Below are 25673 nucleotides of genomic sequence, written 5' to 3' on the forward strand. Positions count from 1 at the left end.
TTCATATATGACTGAAGTGAAAGAAAAACAAGAGGAAACAGAAATAGGATGAAGGCAGTTCCATCATAAGCAGACACTCGCTATTCTGATTAGGTACGGATGTCATTGAGCTCATTTATTTTAATTATAGTTTTTGATTACACTGCAATTAGCTCATGTATTGGTAACAGTCAACAAAATAATTCTAGAATCTTTAAGGACTGTTTTAATTGGTTCTTCCAGCCTACCTTTCCTCCAATATCTCAAATATATATATTATTGTCATTGCATCAGCATCTTCTGTGCAAAAGTAACCCGCATAAGATGAGATGAAAACTTAACATTGTACTGGTTCATATACTGGTAAAAATCCGTTACCCTCAATGATTCAATGAATCCTTCATGTGCTATAATGCAGATACACAGCCTATGCTGTATCAATTACAACATTTAGTATATCAACTTTATCATAGTAAAAACATCATAAGATGTCTGAAAGTGTGTGGATAGCTGTTTGAACACTTGCACTATTCATTATATCTTTCTCCGTGCAAGATTGCAGAGGGTTTTGGTTGATGTATTGACCAATCAGATTCTGTAAGGTTTACTGTACAAACTGAACACGGTTGGTGTGCCAAGGAGAATGTTTGCACAGGACAGGAAGCAGTGTCTATCAATCAAATGTTACTTTACCGTCAAACAGACGATAAGATTCTCAAAGTCAGTGTTCTTATATAGCTTTTCCAGCCACAGACGTTGATAGGCGTTCAGGAAGTAAATGTTAATTTTGTGTCTAAAGAAAAGGGATACATTTTTTTGCATTGATCAATTTAAAAGCACAGTTGTTTCTGAATTAACTGTGGGATACTTCTCCATGTACTGTGAATGAATGCAATGTTCCTGCAATTAATTCACAGTATTAAACTGACTTCTTTAAAAGTATGTAAATATGTGTTTGCCAAAGACAAATGTGCATAGATATAGTGCCTAAGGTGAACATCATGGACATACATGATTTATTGACTAGCTTCACAAACCTCTTTACAGTAATATAAAAGCTTTTTGGCAAGCATCTCACAGTTAACAATAACTTAAAAGAAATAGGTTTACAATGTAATTTCTCACATGACCATCTCAACCCAACTCTTGGCATCATTAGGGCTCCAAATTGAATCAGAAACTTTCTTAAGGAAAAGGAGGACGAAAAGCTCACAGGGAAAAGTTACTAAGGATGTTCTTAGTCCAAACATCAAAGTACAGGTCATTGCTCATCTTCTGGAACAAGGAACGTAACATGGAAGCAGACTTAAAGATTGGAAATAAAGATTGGGAGTGATTGTTAATATATAAAAGGAAGCTTTATCCAATGAAAGCTGACAATAAATAAATAAATAAAAATTCAAGAGAGTAGGCAAATAAGATAACGAATAAATAGAAATGATCATTACAGGTATTCATTACAGTTGTTTCTTGAGATATATATATATATATATACACACACACATATAGAGCACAACATCATTTCTACCTGGGCAGGTTATAAAGTGGTGCCATCCGGAAGCAGGCAACCACTGCTCTTTTGCGTTGTTTGGACAAGAGCTTTTGCCAGCCTGTCTTCTTTGACCGCAGTGGCTGCTCCACCTTGAAAAAAATTAAAAATTACTTGCTTAATGAAGGGCCAGATTTGCCAGGAAAATAATGTGTCCTAATGGTGCGTGCCATTATTAAAATTAGGATTGATTAGAAAATTCAGAGATTAAAGGACTCACCATAAAGTACAAGCTCCCTAAATGTGTTATTTTCAATGGAGTTTATCTGACAGGAACTCTCGTCCTCTACATGTACACAGCTTCATTTGGGAATTCAGGGCTTAAAAGACTTCAATGTTATATCTTGCACTAAATATTGAACCCTTTATCATTTATCTGTGCACTGTGGATAGCTTGATTGTACTCATGTATAGTCATTTCTACGACTGGGAAGCACGCAAACAAAAGCTTTGCACTATAACTTGGCACACGTGAAAATAAGAAACTAAACTAAACATTGCTCTTCCACTGGTGCTTTGTTGCAGTCATTGTGTAAAAGTTCAGGGAATTTAATCACTAGTTATGGACTAAGTAGAACTTAGAAAATTAAGGTTATTGGATTCAGTAGCAAACTGAGTTTTAAAGGACATAATACTGATAATTACTACTGTAAGATCTACTTCATTTTTCTTCCTGAAATTCATTTAAATCTGATCTATGTTGCACGGTATATATAGACACAATGCATTTCTGAAGACACTTTAGCCGATTGAGCAAAGCGGTTCAGTGTTCCTTGACTTTCTCATGGCCTTCACAAAAGGGCAGCATGGTGGCGCAGTGGTAAAGTTGCTGCCTTACAACGCTTGCAGCACTCTGGGTTCGATCCTGACTAAGGGTACTGTCTGTACGGAGTTTTACGTTCTCCCCGTAACTGTGTGGGTTTCCTCCGACATCTTCGGTTTCCTCCCACATTCCAAAAACATACAGGTTTGTAGGTTAATTGGCTTGGTCTAAGTATAAATTGTCCCTAGTATGTGCAGCATTGAGTTAATGTGCGGGGATAGATGGTTGGTGCGGGCTCAGTGGGCCGAAGGGACTGTTTCCGTGCTGTATCTCTAAACTAAACAAATCTGCTGTAGAGCCCTCAAAAATATTCTGAGCACCGTTGTAAGCACCATTCTGTTGGTGTTCACCACATTTTTCTCTGTTGTAGGGTAAAGAAGACTTTGTTTTATTGTTAGTCAAGTTTATGTAATTAAGACCTCGTTTTACCATTTGTCAAGTTTCTGTGCAATATCTCGTTTTATTGTTAGTCAAATTTATGTAACTAAGACCTTATTTTACTGTCAAGTTTCTGAGTAATCTTGTCATCTGAGAATATAAAAACAGTACCAAAGTCACACTTGATAGGTTAGCTTTGGTAGGCCTCCTGGTGCGCATCAGATTAATAAATCACCCGTTACTTCAACGCCTTTCCATTTTGCTCCTACATTACATGGAGGTTGACATTATTATATATGTAGGAGGGTCTTTGTCACTTCAAAGCTTTGCTGCCAACTCTTGCTGATAATCTCAACAAAGGTACAAGCTAGTCCATAAAATAGGTAGACAGATTCAAACTGAAATATGACTATTACTGCTTTAAATGATCAAAACGTTACTTAGGGCACCTTTCTATTTTTCTCCAAATTCTGTGTCATTTTGAGGACCTTGTCAGCGTCAACATAGAACATAGAACATAGAAAGTAGGTGCGAGAGTAGACCACCAGGTCCGTCGAGCCCGCACCGCCATTCGCTCATGGCTGAACACTAAACAGACACACTTACCCACAAACAGTAGACACAAGACACAGAACACAAGACACTACCCTCCCCTTTATACCGCTATCACCCCTCTCCACCCCAAGAACCTCGTGATCTCCTGGGGGAGGCAAAAAACCGGATAAAAACCCAGGTCCAATTCGGGAAAAAAATCCGGGAAATTCCTCTCCGACCCCAATCCAGGCGATCGACACTTGTCCAGGAGATCACTCAGGTCTTACTATACTAACCATACCTAGCAACATATATTAGCTTAGCTATTTCTTAAGGCAGAGAGATTTATTTTCAATAGGCAACTGGATATTATTGAAAAATAAATAATTTGTAATTTTCATCCACTATTTCAATTATTTCCTTTAGATTTTGTTCCAATGGGATGAATCAGAATAAAATGGCCAAAATGTAATTTTTTCCCTGAATCTATCCATTACATAGTAAATAACAAACTCGCTTATTTTTCCAGGAATGCATCAAAATTCTCCCAAATGTCACCCAAACTAAGCTGTATTATATGCAAAGCTCATATGCTACTGATGCATAAATTACCAAATTTCCCAAGAACATATTATAGATCAATATCAAGCAGCAGCTGTTTGTGTGTGAAAAGCATGACAAGCTCATTCTTTGCTAGCTACCCTTCCAAATCTCTACAAAGTGTTGAAACATTTCTGAGATAGCAATAACGTTGCCTCTGCAATAAAAGATTATCATTCTGTCTTAATTTGCTAAATATCTGGACGAATAAGATATCTCATTTATAACAAGATACTATCGACTTTAGAGATCTATGTATTGCCACCATTAAGGAATTCACTAAAATTGGGTTGTGTATTTCTAGGAACCACCTTCAGATGGTTCCATTTTCACTTAGTGATTGTGATATTTTGTGCAACTGCATTTATCTTTGTTCACAAGATAATTGTTTATTTTCTTACAAGAGATTATGGAATTTAACACATTTATATAATGAATGTTACTGTTTATTCTGGTTACCTGTTCCAAGTGAAAAACAGCAGCTGAAATCTTTTGCACACGTTCCACAATCTTCTGAGGATCCATTCTCTCTTCAGGCTTGGCAATATCTTTATACAAGTTAAGCTGCCATCGAACTGCTGGGTCATCAGACTGCAGAGGGTAGAGTGAAGGACCATGGGAGAACAAAGAGGAAGATGATTGAACTTTATTGCCTTCCCTCACAGTGGGAAATGTTGATTCCGCAGTGTGGGGATGTTCATGTTAAACTCTATCATGTTTTGTGTTCTTTTTATTTGTATGGCTGTATGGTAACTCAAATCTCACTGTACCAATTGGTGCATGTGACAATAAATGTAACTTGAACTTGAAGGATAGTAATATCAACAGAAGGTAGCCACCGATATATGGCGAAAGCAGATTTTCATTTAACATTGACAAATAAATTGTTGTGTCATTTCATAGAACTTCAGATATGAATTGGGTTGCAATGGAAGTTGCCTTTGCTGATCGGGTTTCAAAACACTGACCTGAACCCAGTTATTTGATTAGTAAATTAATCAAGATGCAGGCGATATCTCTGAAGCATTAACAAATTCTGTGCTAAATTTTGACCTTGAAAACATTTCCTAAAATCCCCGGAATGTCCTTCCATGGCAGCTATGACAGCCATGAAGGGGGGGATGAGGTGGTGTGTAGGGGGAAGGGGGGGGGAGCCGTTTTCGTGATCCTTGAACTGGAGCTGATAAGAAGCTAGTGTAGTTATGTAGGAAGTTTCAGGATTATGATCAAGTGATCAAGTAAGGAATATGACTGAATGCTCTCATTTCCTGGATGAGTCAACCAGCGCTGCTGCAGTGGAATTGTCGTGCTGTGACTGCACAAAGCTTACATAAGCTACTGACTACAGATGGCAATTGTATTTCTCCATCAGGCTTATTCCATTTCTTCCTGCACTGTTGTGGTCCCAAGCTCCAGGGAAATGTTCTTATTATCCAAGATACAGATTACAGTATTCACCTGGTCATAGAGCCATACAGCATGGAAACAGGGACATTGGCCCAATTTGCCAATGCTGCCCAAGATGCCCCATCTATGCTAATGCCACCTACCCATGGAGTCATAGATTCATACAGCATCCAATAAGACATTATTCCCTCCTCCTTCACAACTGTAACTCACATGCAAGGTTGAAAATACAAATCTACTTTTTCGGAATAATTGTGCAATCCAATTAGAATGGTCTCCTTTCTGTTCCTGGTGAGGATAGTTTGTATAACCATTTAAAAGAGCACAGGTCTCGCCTTAATCAAAAGTTGATAAGTTTGTAGAGATTGCCTTTTTGCTGTGAACTGATGTTGTGAGAACATTTTAACATGCCAAATAATTGGTTGACTATTTAAACAAGGTTCTTTTAATGAGGATGTGAATTATGATCAAATTACATATTAGGATCCCACTTGCTTAAAATGAAACGCAGGTTAAGCAATAAACAAAATGCTTAAAAAAAGTCTTGACTCGAGATATTAAATGCTTGGAGATCACAAGACATTCAGTATATGAAATTCAAAACCTGACAATATTTTAGCTGAGACCTTCCAGTGGAACCAAATACGACAAAGTTGGATGTAACATTTGATCACAATTTGGGAGAAATTTTAGTTTAAATCTTACCTTATCCTGTAAATGTAAGTTATTTGCGAGGAATTCTTTAACTTCTTCATCTGTGTCTTTCTGTTGATAGAACAAAACAGCTTTAATCATGACATTTAGAGAATTAAATAGTGTGCTCATGTTTGTGAGCAGGCAGCCCGAGACATATGTCTACTTATTGGTAAAACTCGACAAGCACATCTGGGGGCATCTAACAGCAAATGCCTCTACTGTATATCAAGTTTTGCTTAGCAGTCATAGAGTCATACATCACGGAAACAGGCCCTTTGGCACAACTCACTCATGGGAATTAAAATGTCCTATCCCATTTCCCAATGTTATCCCTGAAAACCTTTCCTATCAATGTCTTTTAAATGCTGTTATCGTACCTACCTCAACTACCTCTTCTGGCAGCTCATTCCACATCCCCACCACCCTCTGTGAAAAAGTCTATTCCCCTCATGATTTTATCAACACTATAAAATTATCCCTCTGCCTCCTGGGCTCTAAGGAATAAAGTCCTTGCCTACCAAATCTTTCCCTGTAGCTCAGGCACTCAAGTACTGGCAACATCCTTGAAAATCTTCTCTGCACTCTTTCCAGCTTAATGACATCCTTCCTATAGGAGGGTGACCAAAACTGAATACTATATCACAAATATGCCCTCAACAACATCTTGTACAACCGTAAGGTAAAATTTCGACTTTCCATCTTCAATGCTGTGACTGATGGCCAGTGTACCAAAATCCGTCTTTACCACACTATCTACCTGTGATGGCACTTCCAGGAAACTATATACCTGTACTTCTAGATCTCTCTGCTTTACAACACTCCCTTGGTCCTTGTCATTCACTGTGTAGGTCCGGCACTGGTGGACTTCCCAAAATGCAACACCTTGCACTTATTTGCTTTAAACTCCACTAGCCATTTCTCTGCTCAATTACTCAGCTGATCATAAACCTGCTGTAATTTTTGATACCTATCTCCACTGACTACGATACCACCTACTTTAGTGTCATCTGCAAACTTACTAATCATGCTTTATACATTCTCATCCACATAATTAACATAAACCATAAACAGCAACCATCTCTGAGGCACACTAGTCACCGCATTCCAGTCCAAAAAAATAACTTTCCACCATCACCCTCTGCTTCCTTCCATGAAGCTAATTTTTTTATCCAGTTAGCTAGCTCCCCCTCGATTCCATGTGATCTAATCTTCAGCAAATCATTCTACGCAAAAGAGCTCCAAAGTCAGGAAATATTAAGGAGATCGTGAAGCTAAGATCAAGGCACATTTTGTTTTTAAATGCATTAATCAAAACCTGTTATAATCGAAATGAGGAATATTTAGATGCAACTTAAACATGCAGTTAAGCTTGTTGAATCTGCTGCTCATGTTTTAAAAATGTAGAAAAGAATACATAAGAAAAAAATGGAAAAATTACCAGATTGTATCTCTGCTTGGCCAATGAGATTAATTCTTGGTCTCCCGCAGTGCACATATTTAAACCAATAGGAAGTAACTTTTTAACAGCAGCCACAATCAGTGATGTCTGTACCGAGTAATAATCCCCTCTGCGCTGAATTGTTTTCCGTTCCTGGCTTTGTCCTTCTGCCTAATATAAAATAAATTGTTTATGACAATACAATAGATTGCATGAATAATATTTCACCAAAAATAATAGGTTATGCTGTTTAGTAGGTCCTGTGTGGTACTGGCAAAATGGCTTAGCAATGTATCCCATGTTCTGAACTCCAACCACACACAAAATTCAGGATAGACACAAAATGAGAGTCTGAAGAAGGGACTCAACCCAAAACATCACCCATTTCTTCTCTCCAGAGAAGCTGGCTGTCCCGCTGAGTTACTCCAGCATTTTGAGTCTATCTTTGGTTTAAACCAACATCTGCAGTGCCTTCCAACACACACCAAATTCAGAATGCTTAAAAAAAATCACAAATCCACAAATCTCTCCACCCACTCCAAAATGTTTCTGTTTCCTGAATGTGATATTCTGTAATGCTGGCACTTGCATCCATAAGTAGAAATAATCAGTTAGTTCCCCTGACCAGCCATTCTTTATCAGTTCAGGAATCTATCTATCTTCTATACATAACTAAAACAATGATCTTGTGCTCTTCCGGTTTGCGCGGCTTTTCTATTTGCACAAAAATGGTACGTGATAGCATTACGATTTTTTTTTGGCCAGCTTACTCACCGTTCGCCTGTGCTGCGAGTGCAACAAGTTTCATTCCGATCGATAATATAATGTAAAAGTTATTAAGGTTTAAAAATCGTTTAAAAAACGCGCATGCGCAAATTGCTGTCAGTCACCGCCATGCAGATTGGTCTCCTCTCCTGTCAGTCAGGAAGGGGCATCGCCGGGACACGGCACTGATTGGCTACGTCCGCTGTCGGGGCCTGGACTGGCTTCCAGGCGGTAGCAGATCTGAGGCTGGAGTCGTGCCCAAGACCGGGGCCTGCTAAAGGTGTACCAGCTCCTCGGGGGCCGCCTGGCGGCTGCCATCCTGGTACACAGCCTCCGCTTCCTGATCTCTGGGCAGCTCTGGCTTGGCCGCCCGCCACCCTCACCCCTCCCCCGGCTCCGTCGAGGGCCAGGTCCTCGAGTGCTTCGGCCACCAACAGCCAGGGCCGGGCCGAGTACGAGAACCAGGCCGATTTCCAGGCCCTGGCTCTGCTCTACGACCTAGGTAGCAGTGTTACACGGAGAAAGGGAGAGTCACAGCCCGGCCCACAGCACGGGGGGGGGGGGGTGGGGGTGAGGGGAGAGAGAAGACGGAGGGGTGAGGAAGAGGGGAGAGAGAGATGAGGGAGGGAGGGGGGGAGAGGGATGATAGAGGGAGGGGCGAGAGAGGGATGAGGGGGAGAGAAGGATGAGGGAGAAATGGGAGAGACAGATGTGGGAGAGGGGAGTTAGGGAGAGGGGGAGAGAGGGATGAAGGGGAGAGAGAGGGATGAGGGGGGAGAGAGAGGGAGGGAATGTGGTAGAGGGGTGGTGGAGTGCAGGGGGGTAGAGGGGTAGAACGGAGAGGGGGACAGAGAGGGGTGGATTTGATGAGATGTGAATAGGCTTGAGTGGTGGAATATTGCATTGGGGAACGGGTTGCATTGGGGAACGGGTTATTCACTGTTCTCCTGCGCTGCGATTGCACCAAGTTTCGTTCCAATCAGTGGTCTAATGTAAACATTAGTGAGGTTTAAAAATCTTAAAAAACGCACGTGTGCAGATTAATCTCCTCTCCTGCCGTTCACCGCCGCATGGATTGGTCTTTTCTCCTGTTACTCCGTGGGACGGTCCGCCCCTTCCTGCACCATCGCGTCTTTACTGGAGCGGTGGATGGCCGGCGGAGGATTCCAACCGGACATAATTTTCGGAGGGACTCGAAACGGCCCGGCCCAGGAAATGTCGCCAAACGGAAAGCGGAGAATCTGATCTCGGCGGAGGAGAACGACCAGCAACCAGCGACCAGCAACCAGCAGACTAGCGACCGCTCCAGCTTCTTCCCCTCTGGTCCCCCTCGCTGGCTCCTGCCCCCCTCCCCGTGATACCCCCCACAACCCCCGTATTTTCTCCGAGCTCAGGGCCCGAGCATACGTCTGGGCAGAAGTGTTTACGTGCTGATGTATCTTGGACGACTGGCACGGGATGCATGCCCGTGCCCAGCGACCGACCTGTTTCCGCAGACCGTGCCAGATGAACCTTGCCACCACCATGGCAACCGTGGCCTGGATCGACGGGTGGGGCAGACCGTGGATCACCTCGAAAACCCGACGGCGCCAGGCCGCCGGGACAACCGGCCGTGACTATCCTGTGGACACATCGCATAAAATGGAACCATCCGAGGGACCCAACGGCACATCTTCTAGCACCAATCTGGAGATCTCGGTGCGGTAAGCTGGCATTTCCTCGTCCGTCAGCTGCGCCGCCGCCAAGGAGGAGTAGTCTATCCCGACGGCCGGGTTGAGCATGGCTGCGATCTCCATGGACAAGGCGTCTGCCACCGGGTTACATTTACCGGCGATGTGCTGGGCGTCGGTGGTGTATTCCGATATGGCTGTAAGCTGGTGCTGCTAGCGGGCGGACCAAGGATCCGAGACCTTGGCGAACGCGAATGTAAGGGGCTTATGGTCCGTGAAGGCCACGAAGTGCCAGACCTCCAAGAAGTACCGGAAATGCCGCACTTGTATGGCGAGCAACTCCCGGTCCCAAGACACTTCGCTGGGTTCAGCTGTCGGCTGAAGAATGCGAGAGGCCGCCATTGACCGTCAAAGCACTGCTCCAGGACCCCGCCGAGTCCGAGGCATCCACGGTAAGAGCAGTGGGGGCGTCTGCTTGCGGGTGAACCAGCATGACCACCTGAGCCAGGGCATCCTTTGCCGCTTCGAACACTGCCACAGCGACAGTGTCCCAATGGACCTCCTCGCCTGTGGAAGGCCATGGGAACCGGCGTATGGCCTCAAACCTGTCGGACAGAGGCACTGCTCCATGCAATGTCACCCGGTGCCCTAGAAATTCAATGGCCCGGAGGCCGAACTTGCACTTACTGAGATTGACCATCAGGCCATGCTCGCTAAGGCGCTGGCACAACAATCGAAGGTGGGCGCAATGTTCCTGCCACGTGTGACTCGCCACTTGGATGTCGTCCAAATAAAAGAAGATGAAATCCAACCCCCGACCCATGGTGTCCATGAGGCGCTGGAAAGCCTGCGCGGCGTTCTTGAGGCCAAAGGGCATCACCAGGAATTCAAACAACCCAAACGGGGCGATGATCGCCATTTTAGGGACATCCTCCGATCGCATGGAGATTTGGTGGTACCTGCGGACTAAGTCGAACTTCGAGAAAAACGTAGCCCCGCCAGCTGGGCTGTGAAGTCTTGAATGTGGGGAATCGGGTACCGGTCGGCAATCATAGCCTCATTATGGCGGCGATAGTCCCCACAAGGCCGCCAGCCCCAGAAGCCTTCGGCAACATGTGAAGCGGGGAGGGCCATGGGCTGTTGGAGCGGCGGACGATGCCCGTGGCCTCCAAGTTGCGAAACTCCGCCTTGGCCATCTGAAGATTGTCGGGGGCAAGCCTGCTGGTGCGGGCGTGGAGCGGTGGGCCTGAGGTGAGGATGTGGTGCTCGATCGCATGTTTCGGGCTGGCAAAGTCCGGAAACTCGGCCAGAACCTGGGCGTAGACATTGTCCAATGCTGCCACTGTAGTAGGGCACAAGGAAATCGCCTCCAACGATTTCATGTTGACAAGGTGCTGACCCTTCACATCCACTAGGAGCTCTTGCGCCCACAAGATATCTGCGCCCAGCAGCGGGTGAGACACGACTGCGACAACAAAATGGCAGGTGAAATGGCACGCACCCAATATGATGGGGATGGTACAGATGGCGTAGGTGCGGATGGGACTCCCGTTCGCTGCAGTCAAGAGGGGGCCCGTGTGTCTGCTCTGGAGTGCGGCGAAACACTAACCTCCGTTCCAGTGTCCACCAGGAACATACGCCCCGAGCGCCGGTCCCAGGTGTACCACTCTTGGCCTCCACTGCCACAGAGGGCAGTGGAGGCCAAGTCACTGGATGGATTTAAGAGAGAGTTAGATAGAGCTCTAGGAGTTAGTAGAATCAAGGGATATGGGGAGAAGGCAGGCACGGGTTATTAGAAACATAGAAACATAGAAATTAGGTGCAGGAGTAGGCCATTCGGCCCTTCGAGCCTGCACCGCCATTCAATATGATCATGGCTGATCATCCAACTCAGTATCCCGTACCTGCCTTCTCTCCATACCCCCTGATCCCCTTAGCCACAAGGGCCACATCTAACTCCCTCTTAAATATAGCCAATGAACTGGCCTCAACTACCCTCTGTGGCAGAGAGTTCCAGAGATTCACCACTCTCTGTGTGAAAAAAGTTTTTCTCATCTCGGTTTTAAAGGATTTCCCCCTTATCCTTAAGCTGTGACCCCTTGTCCTGGACTTCCCCAACATCGGGAACAATCTTCCTGCATCTAGCCTGTCCAACCCCTTAAGAATTTTGTAAGTGTCTATAAGATCCCCTCTCAATCTCCTAAATTCTAGAGAGTATAAACCAAGTCTAACCAGTCTTTCTTCATAAGACAGTCCTGACATCCCAGGAATCAGTCTGGTGAATCATCTCTGCACTCCCTCTATGGCAATAATGTCCTTCCTCAGATTTGGAGACCAAAACTGTACGCAATACTCCAGGTGTGGTCTCACCAAGACCCTGTACAACTGCAGTAGAACTTCCCTGCTCCTATACTCAAATCCTTGGGATTTGAGTATGATTGTCCCCAATCATGGCTGATTGGGGACAATCAGCCATCATCACAATGAATGGCGGTGCTGGCTCGAAAGGCCGAATGGCCTCCTCATGCACCTATTTTCTATGTTTCTATGATCTTTAATCTGGGTTTTCTGATTGCTAATCATTACTGAGGTCTTTTCTAGAGTCTATAAAATAATTATATAACTTGGTTTATAATGCATTTTCTCGTTCTCATCACCAAACTATCTATATTACTAAATCTCTGATCTTGACCGGTTTTGGCCCACTGTGCTGCGATTTCCGACAGAACGCCACCACCCACGGCCGTCATTTTGGCCACCTCGCTCAGAGACCCCCTCCGCCTTGCAGGTGTGGAGGATTTTTCCCATCGATGACAAATCAGAGAGATATTAATGTTTTAAAAGAAATCACCATTCTCTCTGCTGCCCCTGCTGGAGGGAGGGGGAGGGGCTATAAAACCAGGAAGTGGTGCGCCTCACTCAATCTCTGCAACATGAATGAAGCGAAGGGTCATGTCTTTCTGAGCTCTGAATAACACTGAACAAATGTCTACACAACTGTGAGTACCCTTAATGTGGTTTGAAAATGAAAATATGGTTTGTTTGAACAAAAAAGCACTGCCTGCAAATGGTTGTTTGGATGCTTTGGCTTGAAGTTGAAAGGCACTACTTACTGCAAATGGTGGCTTGGGAGCTTTGGCTTTAAGTTGAAAGGCACTACTTACTGCAAATGGTGGTTTGGGTGCTTTGGCTTGAAGTTGAAAGGCAGTACTTACTGCAAATGGTGGCTTGGGTGCTTTGCTTGAAATTGAAAGGCACTACTTACTGCAAATTGTGGCTTGGGTGCTTTGGCTTGAAGTTGAAAGGTACTACTTACTGCAAATTGTGGCATGAAGTTGAAAGGCACTACTTACTGCAAATGGTGGCTTGGGTGCTTTGGCTTGAAGTTCAAATGCACTATTTACTGCAAATGTTGGCTTGGGAGCTTTGGTTTAAAGTTGAAAGGCACTACTTACTGCAAATGGTGGTTTGAGTGCTTTGGCTTGAAGTTGAAAGGCAGTACTTACTGCAAATGGTGGCTTGGGTGCTTTGCTTGAAATTGAAAGGCACTACTTACTGCAAATGGTGGCTTGGGTGCTTTGGCTTGAAGTTGAAAGGCACTACTTACTGCAAATGGTGGCGGGTGATTTGGCTTGAAGTTGAAAGGCTCTACTTACTGCAAATGGTGGCTTGGGTGCTTTGGCTTGAAGTTGAAAGGTACTACTTACTGCAAATTGTGGCATGAAGTTGAAAGGCACTACTTACTGCAAATGGTGGCTTGGGTGCTTTGGCTTGAAGTTCAAATGCACTATTTACTGCAAATGTTGGCTTGGGAGCTTTGGTTTAAAGTTGAAAGGCGCTACTTACTGCAAATGGTGGTTTGGGAGCATCGGCTTGAAGTTTAAAAAAATCACCATTCTCTCTGCTGCATCTGCTGGGGGGAGGGGGAGGGACTATAAAATTAGGAAGTGGTGTGCCTCATAGTCTCTGCAAGATGGATGAAGCCAAGGGTCACGTCTCTCTGAGCTCTGAATAACACTGAACAAATGTCTACACAACTGTGAGTACCCTTAATGTGGTTTGAAAATGAAAATATGGTTTGTTTGAAGTAAAAAGGCACTGCCTGCAAATGGTTGTTTGGGTGCTTTGGCTTGAAGTTGAAAGGCACTAATCACTGCAAATGGTGGCGGGTGTTTTGGCTTGAAATTGAAAGGCACTACTTACTGCAAATGGTGGCTTGGGTGCTTTGGCTTGAAGTTGAAAGGCACTACCTACTGCAAATGGAGGCTTGGGTGCTTTGGCTTGAAGTTGAAAGGCATTACTTACTGCAAATGGTGGCTTGGGTGCTTTGGCTTGAAGTTGAAAGGCACTACTTACTGCAAATGGTGGCTTGGGTGCTTTGGCTTGAAGTTGAAAGGCACTACCTACTGCAAATGGAGGCTTGGGTGCTTTGGCTTGAAGTTGAAAGGCACTACTTACTGCAAATGGTGGCTTGGGTGCTTTGGCTTGAAGTTGAAAGGCACTACCTACTGCAAATGGAGGCTTGGGTGCTTTGGCTTGAAGTTGAAAGGCACTACTTACTGCAAATGGTGGCGGGTGCTTTGGCTTGAAGTTGAAAGTCACTACTTACTGCAAATGGTGGTTTGGGTGCTTTGATTGAAGTTGAAAAGCACTACTTACTGCAAATGGTGGCTTGGGTGCTTTGGCTTGAGGTTGAAATGCACTAACTGCAAATGGTGGCTTGGGTGCTTTGGCTTGAGGTTGAAAGGCACTACTTACTGCAAATGGTGGCTTGGGAGCTTTGGCTTGAAGATTAAAAACAAATCACCATTCTCTCTGCTGCACCTGCTGGAGGGAGGGGGAGGGACTATAAAACCAGGAAGTCGTGTGCCTCAGTCTCTGCAAGGGATGAAGCCAAGGGTCATGTCTCTCTGAGCTCTGAATAACACTGAACAAATGTCTACACAACTGTGAGTACCCTTAATGTGGTTTGAAAATGAAAATATGGTTTGTTTGAAGTAAAAAGGCACTGCCTGCAAATGGTTGTTTGGGTGCTTTGACTTGAAGTTGAAAGGCACTATTTACTGCAAATGGTGGCGGGTGCTTTGGCTTGCAGTTGAAAGGCACTACTTACTGCAAATGGTGGCTTGGGAGCTTTGGCTTGAAGTTGAAAGGCACTACTTACTGCAAATGGTGGCTTGGGTGCTTTGGTTTGAGGTTGAAAGGCACTACTTACTGCAAATGGTGGCGTGGGTGCTTTGGCTTGAAGTTGAAAGGCACTACTTACTGCAAATGATGGCGGGTGATTTGGCTTGAAGTTGAAAGGAGCTACTTACTGCAAATGGTGGCATGAAGTTGAAAGGCACTACTTACTGCAAATGGTGGCTTGGGTACTTTGGCTTGGTTGAAATGCACTATTTACTGCAAATGGTGGCTTGGGAGCTTTGGTTTAAAGTTGAAAGGCACTACTTACTGCAATGGTGTCTTGGGAGCCTTGGCTTGAAGTTTTAAAAAAAATCACCATTCTCTCTGCTGCACCTGCTGGAGGGAGGGGGAGGGACTATAAAAACCAGGAAGTGGTGTGCCTCACTCAGTCTCTGCAAGGGATGAAGCCATGGGTCACGTCTCTCTGAGCTCTGAATAACACTGAACAAATGTCTACACAACTGAGTATCCTTATTGTGGTTTGAAAATGAAAATATGGTTTGTTTGAAGTAAAAAGGCACTGCCTGCAAATGGTTGTTTGGGTGCTTTGGCTTGAAGTTGAAAGGCACTATTTACTACAAATGGTGGCATGAAGTTGAACGGCTTGGGTGTTTTGCTTGAAGTTGAAAGGCATTACTTACTGCAAATGGTGGCTTGGGTGCTTTGGCTTGAAGTTGAAAGTCACTACCTACTTCAAATGGTGGCTTGGGTGCTTTGCTTGAAGTTAAAAGGCACTACTTACTGCAAATGGTGGCTTGGGTGCTTTGGCTTGAGGTTGAAAGGCACTACTTACTGCAAATGGTGGCTTGGGTGCTTTAGCTTGAAGTTGAACTACTTACTGCAAATGGTGGCTTGGGTGCTTTGGCTTGAAGTTGAAATACACTACTTGATGCTAATGGTGGCTTTGGTGCTTTGGCTTGCAGTTGAAAGGCACTACTTACTGCATATGGTGGCTTGGGTGCTTTGGCTTGAAGTTGAAAGGCACTTCTTACTGAAAATGGTGGCTTGGGACCTTTGGCTTGAAGTTGAAAGGATCTACTTGCTGCAAATGGTGGCTTGGGTGTTTTGCTTGAAGTTGAAAGGCATTACTTACTGCACAAGGTGGCTTGGGTGCTTTGGCTTGAAGTTGAAAGGCACTACTTACTGCAAATGGTGGCATGAGGTTGAAAGGCACTACTTACTGCAAATGGTGGCTTGGGTGCATTGTCTTGAAGTTGAAAGGCACTACTTACTGCAAATGGCGGCTTGGGTGCTTTGGCTTGAAGTTAAAAGGCACTACTGCAAATGCACTTCCTGTTTGCACTCTATATTGATTTTAGATAAAACGCTACAATTTACGGCTGATTTTTGGCCATCTTACTCAGTTCCCCCTCCGCTGAGCAGTTGCAGATAATTCTTCCCATCAATGAAAAATAAAAGTGTTATTAGTGTTTAAATAAAGGTTGAGAATCTCTCTCCTGTCAATCACGCCCTGAAAGCCACACCTTTCCGGTGGGAGGGGGAGGGGTTAGAAAACCACGAAGTGTGGGTGTGGCTTAGTCTCTGCATGATGGGGGAGGGAGAGGTCATGACTGTCTGAGCTGTGAATCAACTGAACACACTGAATGTCTACTGAACTGTGGGTTTGGTGTTTTGTGTGGTTTTATGGTGGTTTCACCCTGCATGAAATGGTATGAAGCTGCATTTGAATTTGGTGGCCTTGCACCCTGCTTGAAGTGGAATGAAACTGCACTGAATTTGGTGGCTTTGCTCCCTGCTGAAAGTGGTATGAAACTGCACTTGAATTTGGTGGACTTGCACCCTGCTTGAAGTGGTTGGAAACTGCACTTGAATTCGGTGGCCTTGCACCCTGCTCATAGTGGTAAGAAACTGCACTTGAATTTGGTGGCCTTGCACCCTGCTTGAAATGGTAGGAACATGGATTTGAATTTGGTGGCCTTGCACCCTGCTTGAAATGGAATTTCAAGGAATAGTCATGAGTCAACTGCCAGCCCACCAGTCATGAGTCAACTGCCAGCAGATCGGGCTTGAGGGACTGAGCTGCCACCCCAAGAACCCATACCAGCACTCCAGAAAGCCCCCCCCACTGGCCACCAATATTGGAATTGGTGGAGAGGTGGAATATTGCGTCGGGGGACCAGCCCTCCCATGTGAACATGGGACCCAACGGGTCCCACTTAGTCTAGTGATTTCATATTTCTGTGTTAAAATTCATGCTATTTAACTGCTCATTTCACCAGTTTTTGAGAATAATAAATAGGAACAGAAGCAGATCATCTGTCTCCTTGAGAAAATCTACCATTTTTATAAGATTATGGCTGATCTTCAACATCAGTTAGACTTGATTTCCATGTTGTTTGTTTTCCCTTGGATTCCATGCATTTACGTCTTTCTGACCTGCATTATCTTCCATTTTGTACACTAGTTTCATGTGAGGTGGGTTGCGAAGGGTTAAGATAGCAACAGAGGCTGGAAGATAATAGAATATAGAAAGACACAGCACAAGAACAGGCCCTTCGACGCACATGTCTGTGCCAAACTTAATGCCATAATTAACACTTATCTGACTGCAAATAATCTATATCCCTCTATTCCTTGTATATCCAGATGTCTTTCCAAAAGTCTCTTAAATGCTACTATCATATTTGCCTCAACCATCATCAGTAGTGCATCCAGGCACTAACCGCTCTTTGTGCAAAAAACATGCCCCACACATTTCTCCTTTAAACTTTGCCCCTCTCTCCTTAAATCTATGCTCTCTTGTATATATTACCAGCCTTGGAAAAAAGTATTGTCTGTCTACCTCTATTCTGCTCATAATTTTATATACTTCTATCAGGCCTCCCCACATCCTCTGGCATTCTAGAGAAAACGATCTGTTCAACCTCTCCTTGAAGTTAATACCCCCTAATCCAGGCATTATTCTAGTAAACCTCCTCTGCATCCTTTCCAAAGCCTTCATGTAATGGGGCGACCAGAACCTCATGCCATACTGTAAATGCTGCCTAATCAACATCCTATAAAGGTGCATCATGGTTTCCTGACTCTTATACTCAATGCCCCAACCTATGAAGACAAGCATACAATATGCATTCTTCACCACTTTATTTATTTATTTTATCACTTTCAGGGAGTTATGGACCCCAATATCACTTTAAACATCAATGCTGTTATGGATCATGTTATTAATTGCATATTTTCCCCTTACATTCGACCACTTCACACTTGTGGTCGAATTCCATTTGTGAACGGCTGGGTAGGCGGCATGAGCTGGGGTGGTGCGGGCGACTGGCACTTCTAGCCGGGGGGGCGGGTGCAGTGCAAGCCAGGGACGGCATGGGCAGCTTGTCAGTAGGTCAGTCCACTATAACCAAATCATGAGGTCTGTTAAGACGAGGGCTTACTGCATTGTGATTTTGAAATAACTCACTTCAAAATAGTGTAACATATTAAATCCCGGTATATATCTAGCAAGTGAAGGATCCTGCAATTGACATTTACCTTAGACATCTTGCTTTTATTATCTGCAGTCAGGAAAGCCATGTTGTTGATTTCATTCTGAATCACAAAATTCTGCTCCTCTCGTTTGAAATTCTGTGGAACAGCGAGCGACAAGCACAAAGGTTAGCCCAAAGACCTACAATAACTCTAACAATAACAATTCTAAATTGCCAGGTAATGTATCAGAATTGTGAGTCTGTCCAATAGACCCATTCACATATTTTCCGCACTTTTTTTTCCAATAAAAGCTGTTCGTAACAACCAAAACCCACGACTTGTAAACTCCAGACCTTATGTGAAGGGAATGCTACATTGCCTTTTTTTGACAGAAAAAATAGTTTAAAATTAAGTCAACAGACATACTGACCACCTGGATTATACTGAATGCCGCTATGGCCATCTATGGGCACATCAAGTCTGTTAAGTGGACTCAGGGGCAGGATGATGTATTTTGCATCAGGTCAACTTTACACCAGCGAAGACTGGCGTGTGAAGCATATCCCCACTCATTTGAATGAGATCTCTGACCAGAATTAAAAAGAGGAAGTCGTTCTGCATGTTGGCCCAAATGATATAGATAAGAAAAGGAAGGAGGTTCAGCAGTATGGAAAGAGAGTTAGGCAAAAAGCTGAAAATTAGGACCTCCAGGGTAGTGATCTCGGAATTGCTTCCAGTGCCACTTACTAGCGAAGGTAAGAACAAGAAGATAGTGGAGATGAATGTGTGGTTGACGAGTTGGTGCAGGGGACAAGGATTCACATTTCTCGACCATTGGGATCTCCTCTTGGGCAGGCGTGACCTGTACAAGAGAGATGGGTTGCACCTTAGCTAGAGGGGTACCAATATCCTGGCAGGCAGGTTCGCTAATGTTACATGGATGGATTTAAACTATATTAGCAGGTGAGTGGGATCTAATACATGACCAAGACAGTTGAGAGGTTAGAAGATAGTATGGAGGGTGATGAGAGAAAGTATAGAGGACAGCATAGGAAGGAGAAAGGAATAATGCTGGTTTGAATTGCACTTATTTTAATGAAAGGGGCCTGACAAGTTGGAAAGGGTACAGAGAAGATTTATGAGGATGTTGCCAGGACTTGAGGGTCTTAGCTACAGGGGGAAGTTGAGCAAGCTGGGACTCTATTCCTTGGAGCCCAGGAGGATGATCTTAAAAGTAAAATGGCTTTTTTTCAACAATGGCTTTCTTCTTGCCACTCTTCCATAAAGGCCCGATTTGTGGAGTGCACGACTAATAGTTGTCCTGTGGACAGATTCTCCAACCTGAGCTGTGGATCTCTGCAGCTCCTCCAGAGTTACCATGGGCCTCTTGGCTGCTTCTCTGATCAATGCTCTCCTTGCCCGGCCTGTCAGTTTAGGTGGACGGCCATGTCTTGGTAGGTTTACAGTTGTGCCATACTCTTTCCATTTTCGGATGATGAATTGAACAGTGCTCCGTGAGATGTTCAAAGCTTGGGATATTTTTTTATAACCTAGCCCTGCTTTAAACTTCTCCACAACTTTATCCCTGACCTGTCTGGTGTGTTCCTTGGGCTTCATGATGCTGTTTGTTCACTAATGTTCTCTAACAAACCTCTGAGGCCTTCACAGAACAGCTGTATTTATACTGAGATTAGATTACACACAAGTGGACTATATTTACTAATTTGGTGACTTCTGAAGGCAATTGGTTGCACTGGATTTTATTTAGGGGTATCAGAGTAAAGGGGGGCTGAATACTTTTGCACGCCACACTTTTCAGTTTTTTATTTGTAAAACAATTTGCAAACCATGTATCATTTTCCTTCCACTTCACAATTATGCGCCACTTTGTGTTGGTCTATCATATAAAATCCCAATAAAATACATTTACGTTTGTGGTTGTAACGTGACAAAATGTGGAAAAGTTCAAGGGGTATGAATACCTTTGCAAGCCACTGTATATAAAATCATGAGTGGAACAGATCGGGTAGACACACACAGAGTCTCTTGCCCAGAGTAGGGGAATCGAGAACCAGAAAACAGAGATTTAGGTTGAAGGGGGAAAGATTTAATAAGAATTTGAGGGGTCACTTTTTCACACAACGGGTGGTGGGCATTTGGAACAAGCTGCATTAGGGGATAGTTGAGGCAGGGACTATTGCAACGTTTAAGAAATAATTAGAAAGGTACATGGATAGGATAGGTTTGGAGGGATTTGGGCCAACATAGGCAGGTGGAACTAGTGTAGATGGGACATGTTAGTCGGTGTAGGCAAGTTGGGCCAAAGGGCCTGTTTCCACATTGTATAAGCATTATTACAATTATCTTTTAGACCTGTTTGTGAATCAATTCCTTACGTGCGATTTACACCACATGATAAAAATTTCAGCCACCATGCGGAACAGTTCATCAGCATCTGCATTTGGCTCCTTTAGCCATCTTGCCCTAGAAAAATAAATCACAATGATAGAATCATGGAGAAACAATATACAGCTTTAAGATACACAGTAAACAAATAACAGAAAGTAAAACACTAAGTGCTGGAGTAGCTCAGCAAGTCAGGCAGCATCTATGGAGGAAGTTGGATAGGTGACGTTTTTGATCGGGACCCTTCTTCAGACTGATTGTAGTCGGGGGAAGAAGCGTGAAAGAAGTGGAGGTGGCATCATCAGCATACCCATTTATCAAAGTGGGCTGAGGAGCATCAGGAGAGAAATGTGCTTCATGTGTATGAAGTGTATGAAGAGCTTAATTGCTCAGAATCATCTTTAACAAGATAAACATTTGTAAGAATTTGGTACATAATAAACATGTTGGTAATTTTACCTGTTATAATCCACAAAGCGGATCAATATTGGATAGAAGGAATAGAGATCTCGGCAGAGAACAGCAAATTCATCAAGGATTAGTAGCTCAGTTTCCTGGAAATCCACCTTGCACTCTGCTTTCATTTGTTCTTCCTCCTGTACAACCTTTATTGCTTTCTTTTTCAGCTTTTCCAATGTTGGAATGAATTGGTTTCTCAGCAAATCAGGCTTAGCTTTGCTGATAATTGGCTGAGCATACACTGGAGAATTCAAAGAGAAATAGAACTGGCATTTTAACTTAGAGCATAGGTTGCAATCATTTTGTGCAATGTCTTTCCAATTAACTGTATGCATCATGCAATATCATGCCTCATATCTCACATACTACAGCAAATTCATCCAATATATAATGTAGTGGCAGCCGGCAAACAAAGTGTGCAATGCTTGTTCAGGCATAATGCACTTTTGTTTGTTACAAATCGTCATCTTCTAGTATGAGACTGAACTACTCAAGTCATATTTCAGCTGTGGTGCTGCAAATAAGGATCTTTGGAGAAGTTGTTATTTTTTTAATTGGCCTGATAATCTGCTAAATTTTATAGACAATAGGTGCAGGAGTAGGCCATTCGGCCATTCAATGTGATCATGGCTGATCATCCCCAATCAGTACCCCATTCCTGCCTTCATCCCATATCCCCCGACTCCGCTATCTTTTAAGAGCCCTATCTAGTTCTCTCCTGAAAGTATCCAGACAACCGGCCTCCACCTTTTCTCCAACTGCCAGGGATTGCTGTGCACCAGAGGACTTGTTGAACCAGGCAATAAAGGGGAAGCCAATGCCAGAGAGATAACTATATTTTGGTTACAGTTTCATTCAAGCCCTGTTGCTTCACTACAGATCCCATAATCCAGACCACCACTTTCTCTGCTAGACCATTCAGGAATGATGTCATGAAGGCGCTCTCCTCACGAGAGGAACTGAAAATCTGGAATTATCATCCTCATATAACTTCAGTTAGTGTAACTGAAAAATTACCAGCCTGTTTTTATAAGGCCATGAAAGTTTTCTGTTAAAAATTGCTTCTAAATTATGAACAGAAGGCTGCAAAGATGGAGTCAAGGTACAAATTAGCCATCATACAATTAAATAGTGAAACTGGTCCAATGGATTAAATAGTGTTTGTTTTTCAATCCACCTAATTAATTGATTGTGAAAACATTTAGAATGTCCTTGGCATTCAAAAAATCATTACAGCATAGCACACACTGTCTAGTTTACTATGCTTCAGTTTCGAAATGGAGTCCAACCGTATCCCATCAGCACAAAATGGTGTAATTTGACTTGGATATTATATAATATTTTATGCACATGCATTTATAGGTTCATCAAGGCAAAATAGATATTTTGCTTCCACAAGTATGAAGTGGGATATTATTAGCAAAATCTGTCTTGAAAATATACTGCATTCTTACCTGCAAGTCTCTTCATCCAGGAAGCATCATCAATGCCCAGGTTATTGTTTAAGATTTTCAGGACATTGCCCAAAATTGCACTAAGATGTTCAGAGGTGACGACAGTGCAGCAGTCCCCACTGGGTTTGTTCTCTGGGCCTCGCTCCCACCAATAAGACAGATAATTACACAACATGGGCAAAATCACCTCAATTATATGAGGCATTTCTGTGTATCTTGCTCCAGACTCTGCTGTTTCATTGATCTCCTTTATTAATGCATCTAAATGAGGTACCTCTGGACACACTTCCTCGACCGTGTCAGGTAAGCCTAGAACTAACAAAGAAAACTAAGTGTCATTATTTCCTTTCATATGTAATGCATTGTACAACACATAAGCAGACCCTTTTGGCCCATCTCGTCCATATCAACTGCTATGCATTTACACACTAATGCTATTTGTCTGCATGACAGAAAAGACCTGTAACAAAGTTTTTGAGGAGATTCAGTGAGGCACATCTGAGATGAGGAGAAACCAAGAAAAAAGGAATGAAAAAGTTTGAGAGTCTTGAGGATCCCTTTGATGTAAAATGCTGGTCAGTGAAGGCAAATGGGATTTGATGCCAGATGTTTGGATGAACCAATTTTACAGAGCATGCAAGTTTCAGAAGCCCAGAGGTGAAATGCACTAAATCAGATATGGGCATGAATAAGGGATGCAATATCTAATCTTCATCTGGATTGAACTAATCGAATGGGCATAGGTGGCTTTGAAGAGAGCACAGATTCAAGCATCAATACGTCGTGGAATCAATCAAGGCCATTTTAGATCTGGTCATGACCATTGAGATAACAATTTCATCGCAAGGCATCTTTTCGGTGAGAGTGATCATAACATAATATTCAAATACAGGCAATAAAGATATAGAGTACATATTTTATTAAATGAGTGAACCATCTCTGATTAACAAATAGAGTGAAGAGTGGCATAACATTGAATGTAATGGCATTTTAAAGTAGCAAAAATTAGCAGCTGCCTAGAAACCTACAAAGGATGACAAATAAAAAAAGAAAACAGAATCTTAGAATAACCTGTTTAAGAAGAAACTGCAAATGCTGGAAAATCGATGGTAGACGGTCTCAAAGCCCTCCGTTTCTTCCTCGACTGCAGAACCAACCAATCCCTGTCTACTGATACTCTCCTCTGCTGGTCCTTACCCTTAATAACTTTACGTTTGACTCCTCCCATTTCCTCTAAAAACAAGGCAAGCTATGGGCACGCACATGGGCCCTAGCTATGCCTGCCTCTTTGTAGAGGCGTACCGTGGCCCTATCCCCAAACTCTACCTCTGCTACATCGACGACTGCATTGGTGCTACCTCCTGCACCCACACAGAACTCACTGACTTCATCCATTTCACCAGTAACTTCCATCCGGCACTCAAATACACCTGGACCATTTCCAACATTTCCCTACCATTTCTAGACCTCACTATCTCCATCACAGGTGATAGACTACTGACCGACATCCACTATAAACCCACTGACTCCCATGACTATCTGGACTACACTTCCTCCCACCCTGCTTCCTGTAAGGACTCCATCCCCTACTCCCAATTCCTCCGTCTACGCCGCATCTGCACCCAGGATGAGATGTTCCACACCAGGGCATCGGAGATGTCCTCACTCTTCAGGGAATGGGGGTTCCCCTCTTCTACTATAGATGAGGCTCTCACCACTGTCTCTTCTATACCTAGTGACTCTGCTCTCACTCCCCATCCCCCCACTCGTAACAAGGGCAGAGTCCCCCTTGTCCTCACCTTCCACCCTACCAGCCGTCATTTACAACAAATAATCCTCTGACATTTTCGCCACCTCCAACGTGATCCCACCACTTGCCACATCTTCCTGTCTCCTCCTGCTTTCCGCAGACACCGCTTCCTCCGTAACTCCCTGGTCAATTCGTCCCTTCCCACCCGAGCCACCCCCTCTTCGGGCACTTTCCCTTGCAACCGCAGGAAATACGACACTTGCCGCTTTACCTCCCCCCTTGACTCTATTCAAGGACCCAAGCAGTCTTTCCAGGTGTGGCAGAGGTTCACCTGCACCTCCTCCAACCTCAGCTATTGCATCCGCTGCTCTAGATGTCAGCTGCTCTACATCGGTGAGACCAAGCGTAGGCTTGGCGATTGCTTCACCGAACACCTTCCCTCGGTTCGCAATAACCAACCTGATCTCCTGGTGGCTCAGCACTTCAACTCCCCCTCCCATTCTGAATCCGACCTTTCTGTCCTGGGCCTCCTCCATGGCCAGAGTGAGGACCACCGTAAATTGGAGGAGCAGCACCTCATATTTCGCTTGGGCAGTTTGCACCACAGCGGTATGAACATTGACTTCTCTAATTTCAGGTAATCCCTACTTTCTCCTCCCCTTCTCAGCTCTCCCTCAGCCCACTGGCTCCACCTCTTCCTTTCTTCTTCCCGTCCCCCCCACCCTCACAGTCTGAAGAAGGTTTTCGACCCAAAACGTTGCCTATTTCCTTCGCTCCATAGATGCTGCCTCACCCGCTGAGTTTCTCCAGCATTTTTGTCTATCTCAGAATAACCAGGTGAGAAACATAAAATAGGCTGTAAAATCTTCTGGAATTATATTTAAAAAAGCAGATACATTAAATTGAACTGCTACTTTTAACAAAACACATTGTAGCCCCACAGGAGGAGGGTGAGTAGACAATGCTTTAATCAATCACAGCTGCATATAGTCCTTCTGTGACCATCTGGGATTGGTTAAATGCACAATATTTTCATGAGGCAGTTACCCTTCACTCGCTGGATTTTACTGGTAAAAAAACCCTGCTTTTATTCAGACACTTTGCGGCAGTTCATGCCATGAAATCCGGTGGCTGTGCTTTGTG

At 43.9% G+C, this 25673-nt stretch overlaps 1 protein-coding gene across 5 annotated transcripts in view; it reads right to left on the bottom strand.

The window, feature by feature from the left end:
* Window positions 1–25673, bottom strand: part of ryr3 (ryanodine receptor 3) — a 358203-nt gene that overhangs the window by 92888 nt on the left and 239642 nt on the right. For 4 of the 5 annotated variants that reach the window (XM_033026931.1, XM_033026929.1, XM_033026928.1 and 1 more), the window contains 9 exons: window positions 22781–23095; window positions 21327–21567; window positions 20858–20945; window positions 18525–18617; window positions 7405–7575; window positions 5976–6035; window positions 4323–4454; window positions 1508–1620; window positions 673–772 (listed from right to left, as the gene is read on the bottom strand). In XM_033026931.1, coding sequence (XP_032882822.1) covers window positions 673–772; window positions 1508–1620; window positions 4323–4454; window positions 5976–6035; window positions 7405–7575; window positions 18525–18617; window positions 20858–20945; window positions 21327–21567; window positions 22781–23095 — 1313 coding nt within the window. The remainder of the gene's footprint in view (window positions 1–672; window positions 773–1507; window positions 1621–4322; window positions 4455–5975; window positions 6036–7404; window positions 7576–18524; window positions 18618–20857; window positions 20946–21326; window positions 21568–22780; window positions 23096–25673) is intronic. The other variant, XM_033026930.1, reaches the window with a different exon arrangement.

The sequence above is a fragment of the Amblyraja radiata genome, chromosome 9 (genome assembly GCF_010909765.2).
Source record: "Amblyraja radiata isolate CabotCenter1 chromosome 9, sAmbRad1.1.pri, whole genome shotgun sequence".
Taxonomy (NCBI): domain Eukaryota; kingdom Metazoa; phylum Chordata; class Chondrichthyes; order Rajiformes; family Rajidae; genus Amblyraja; species Amblyraja radiata.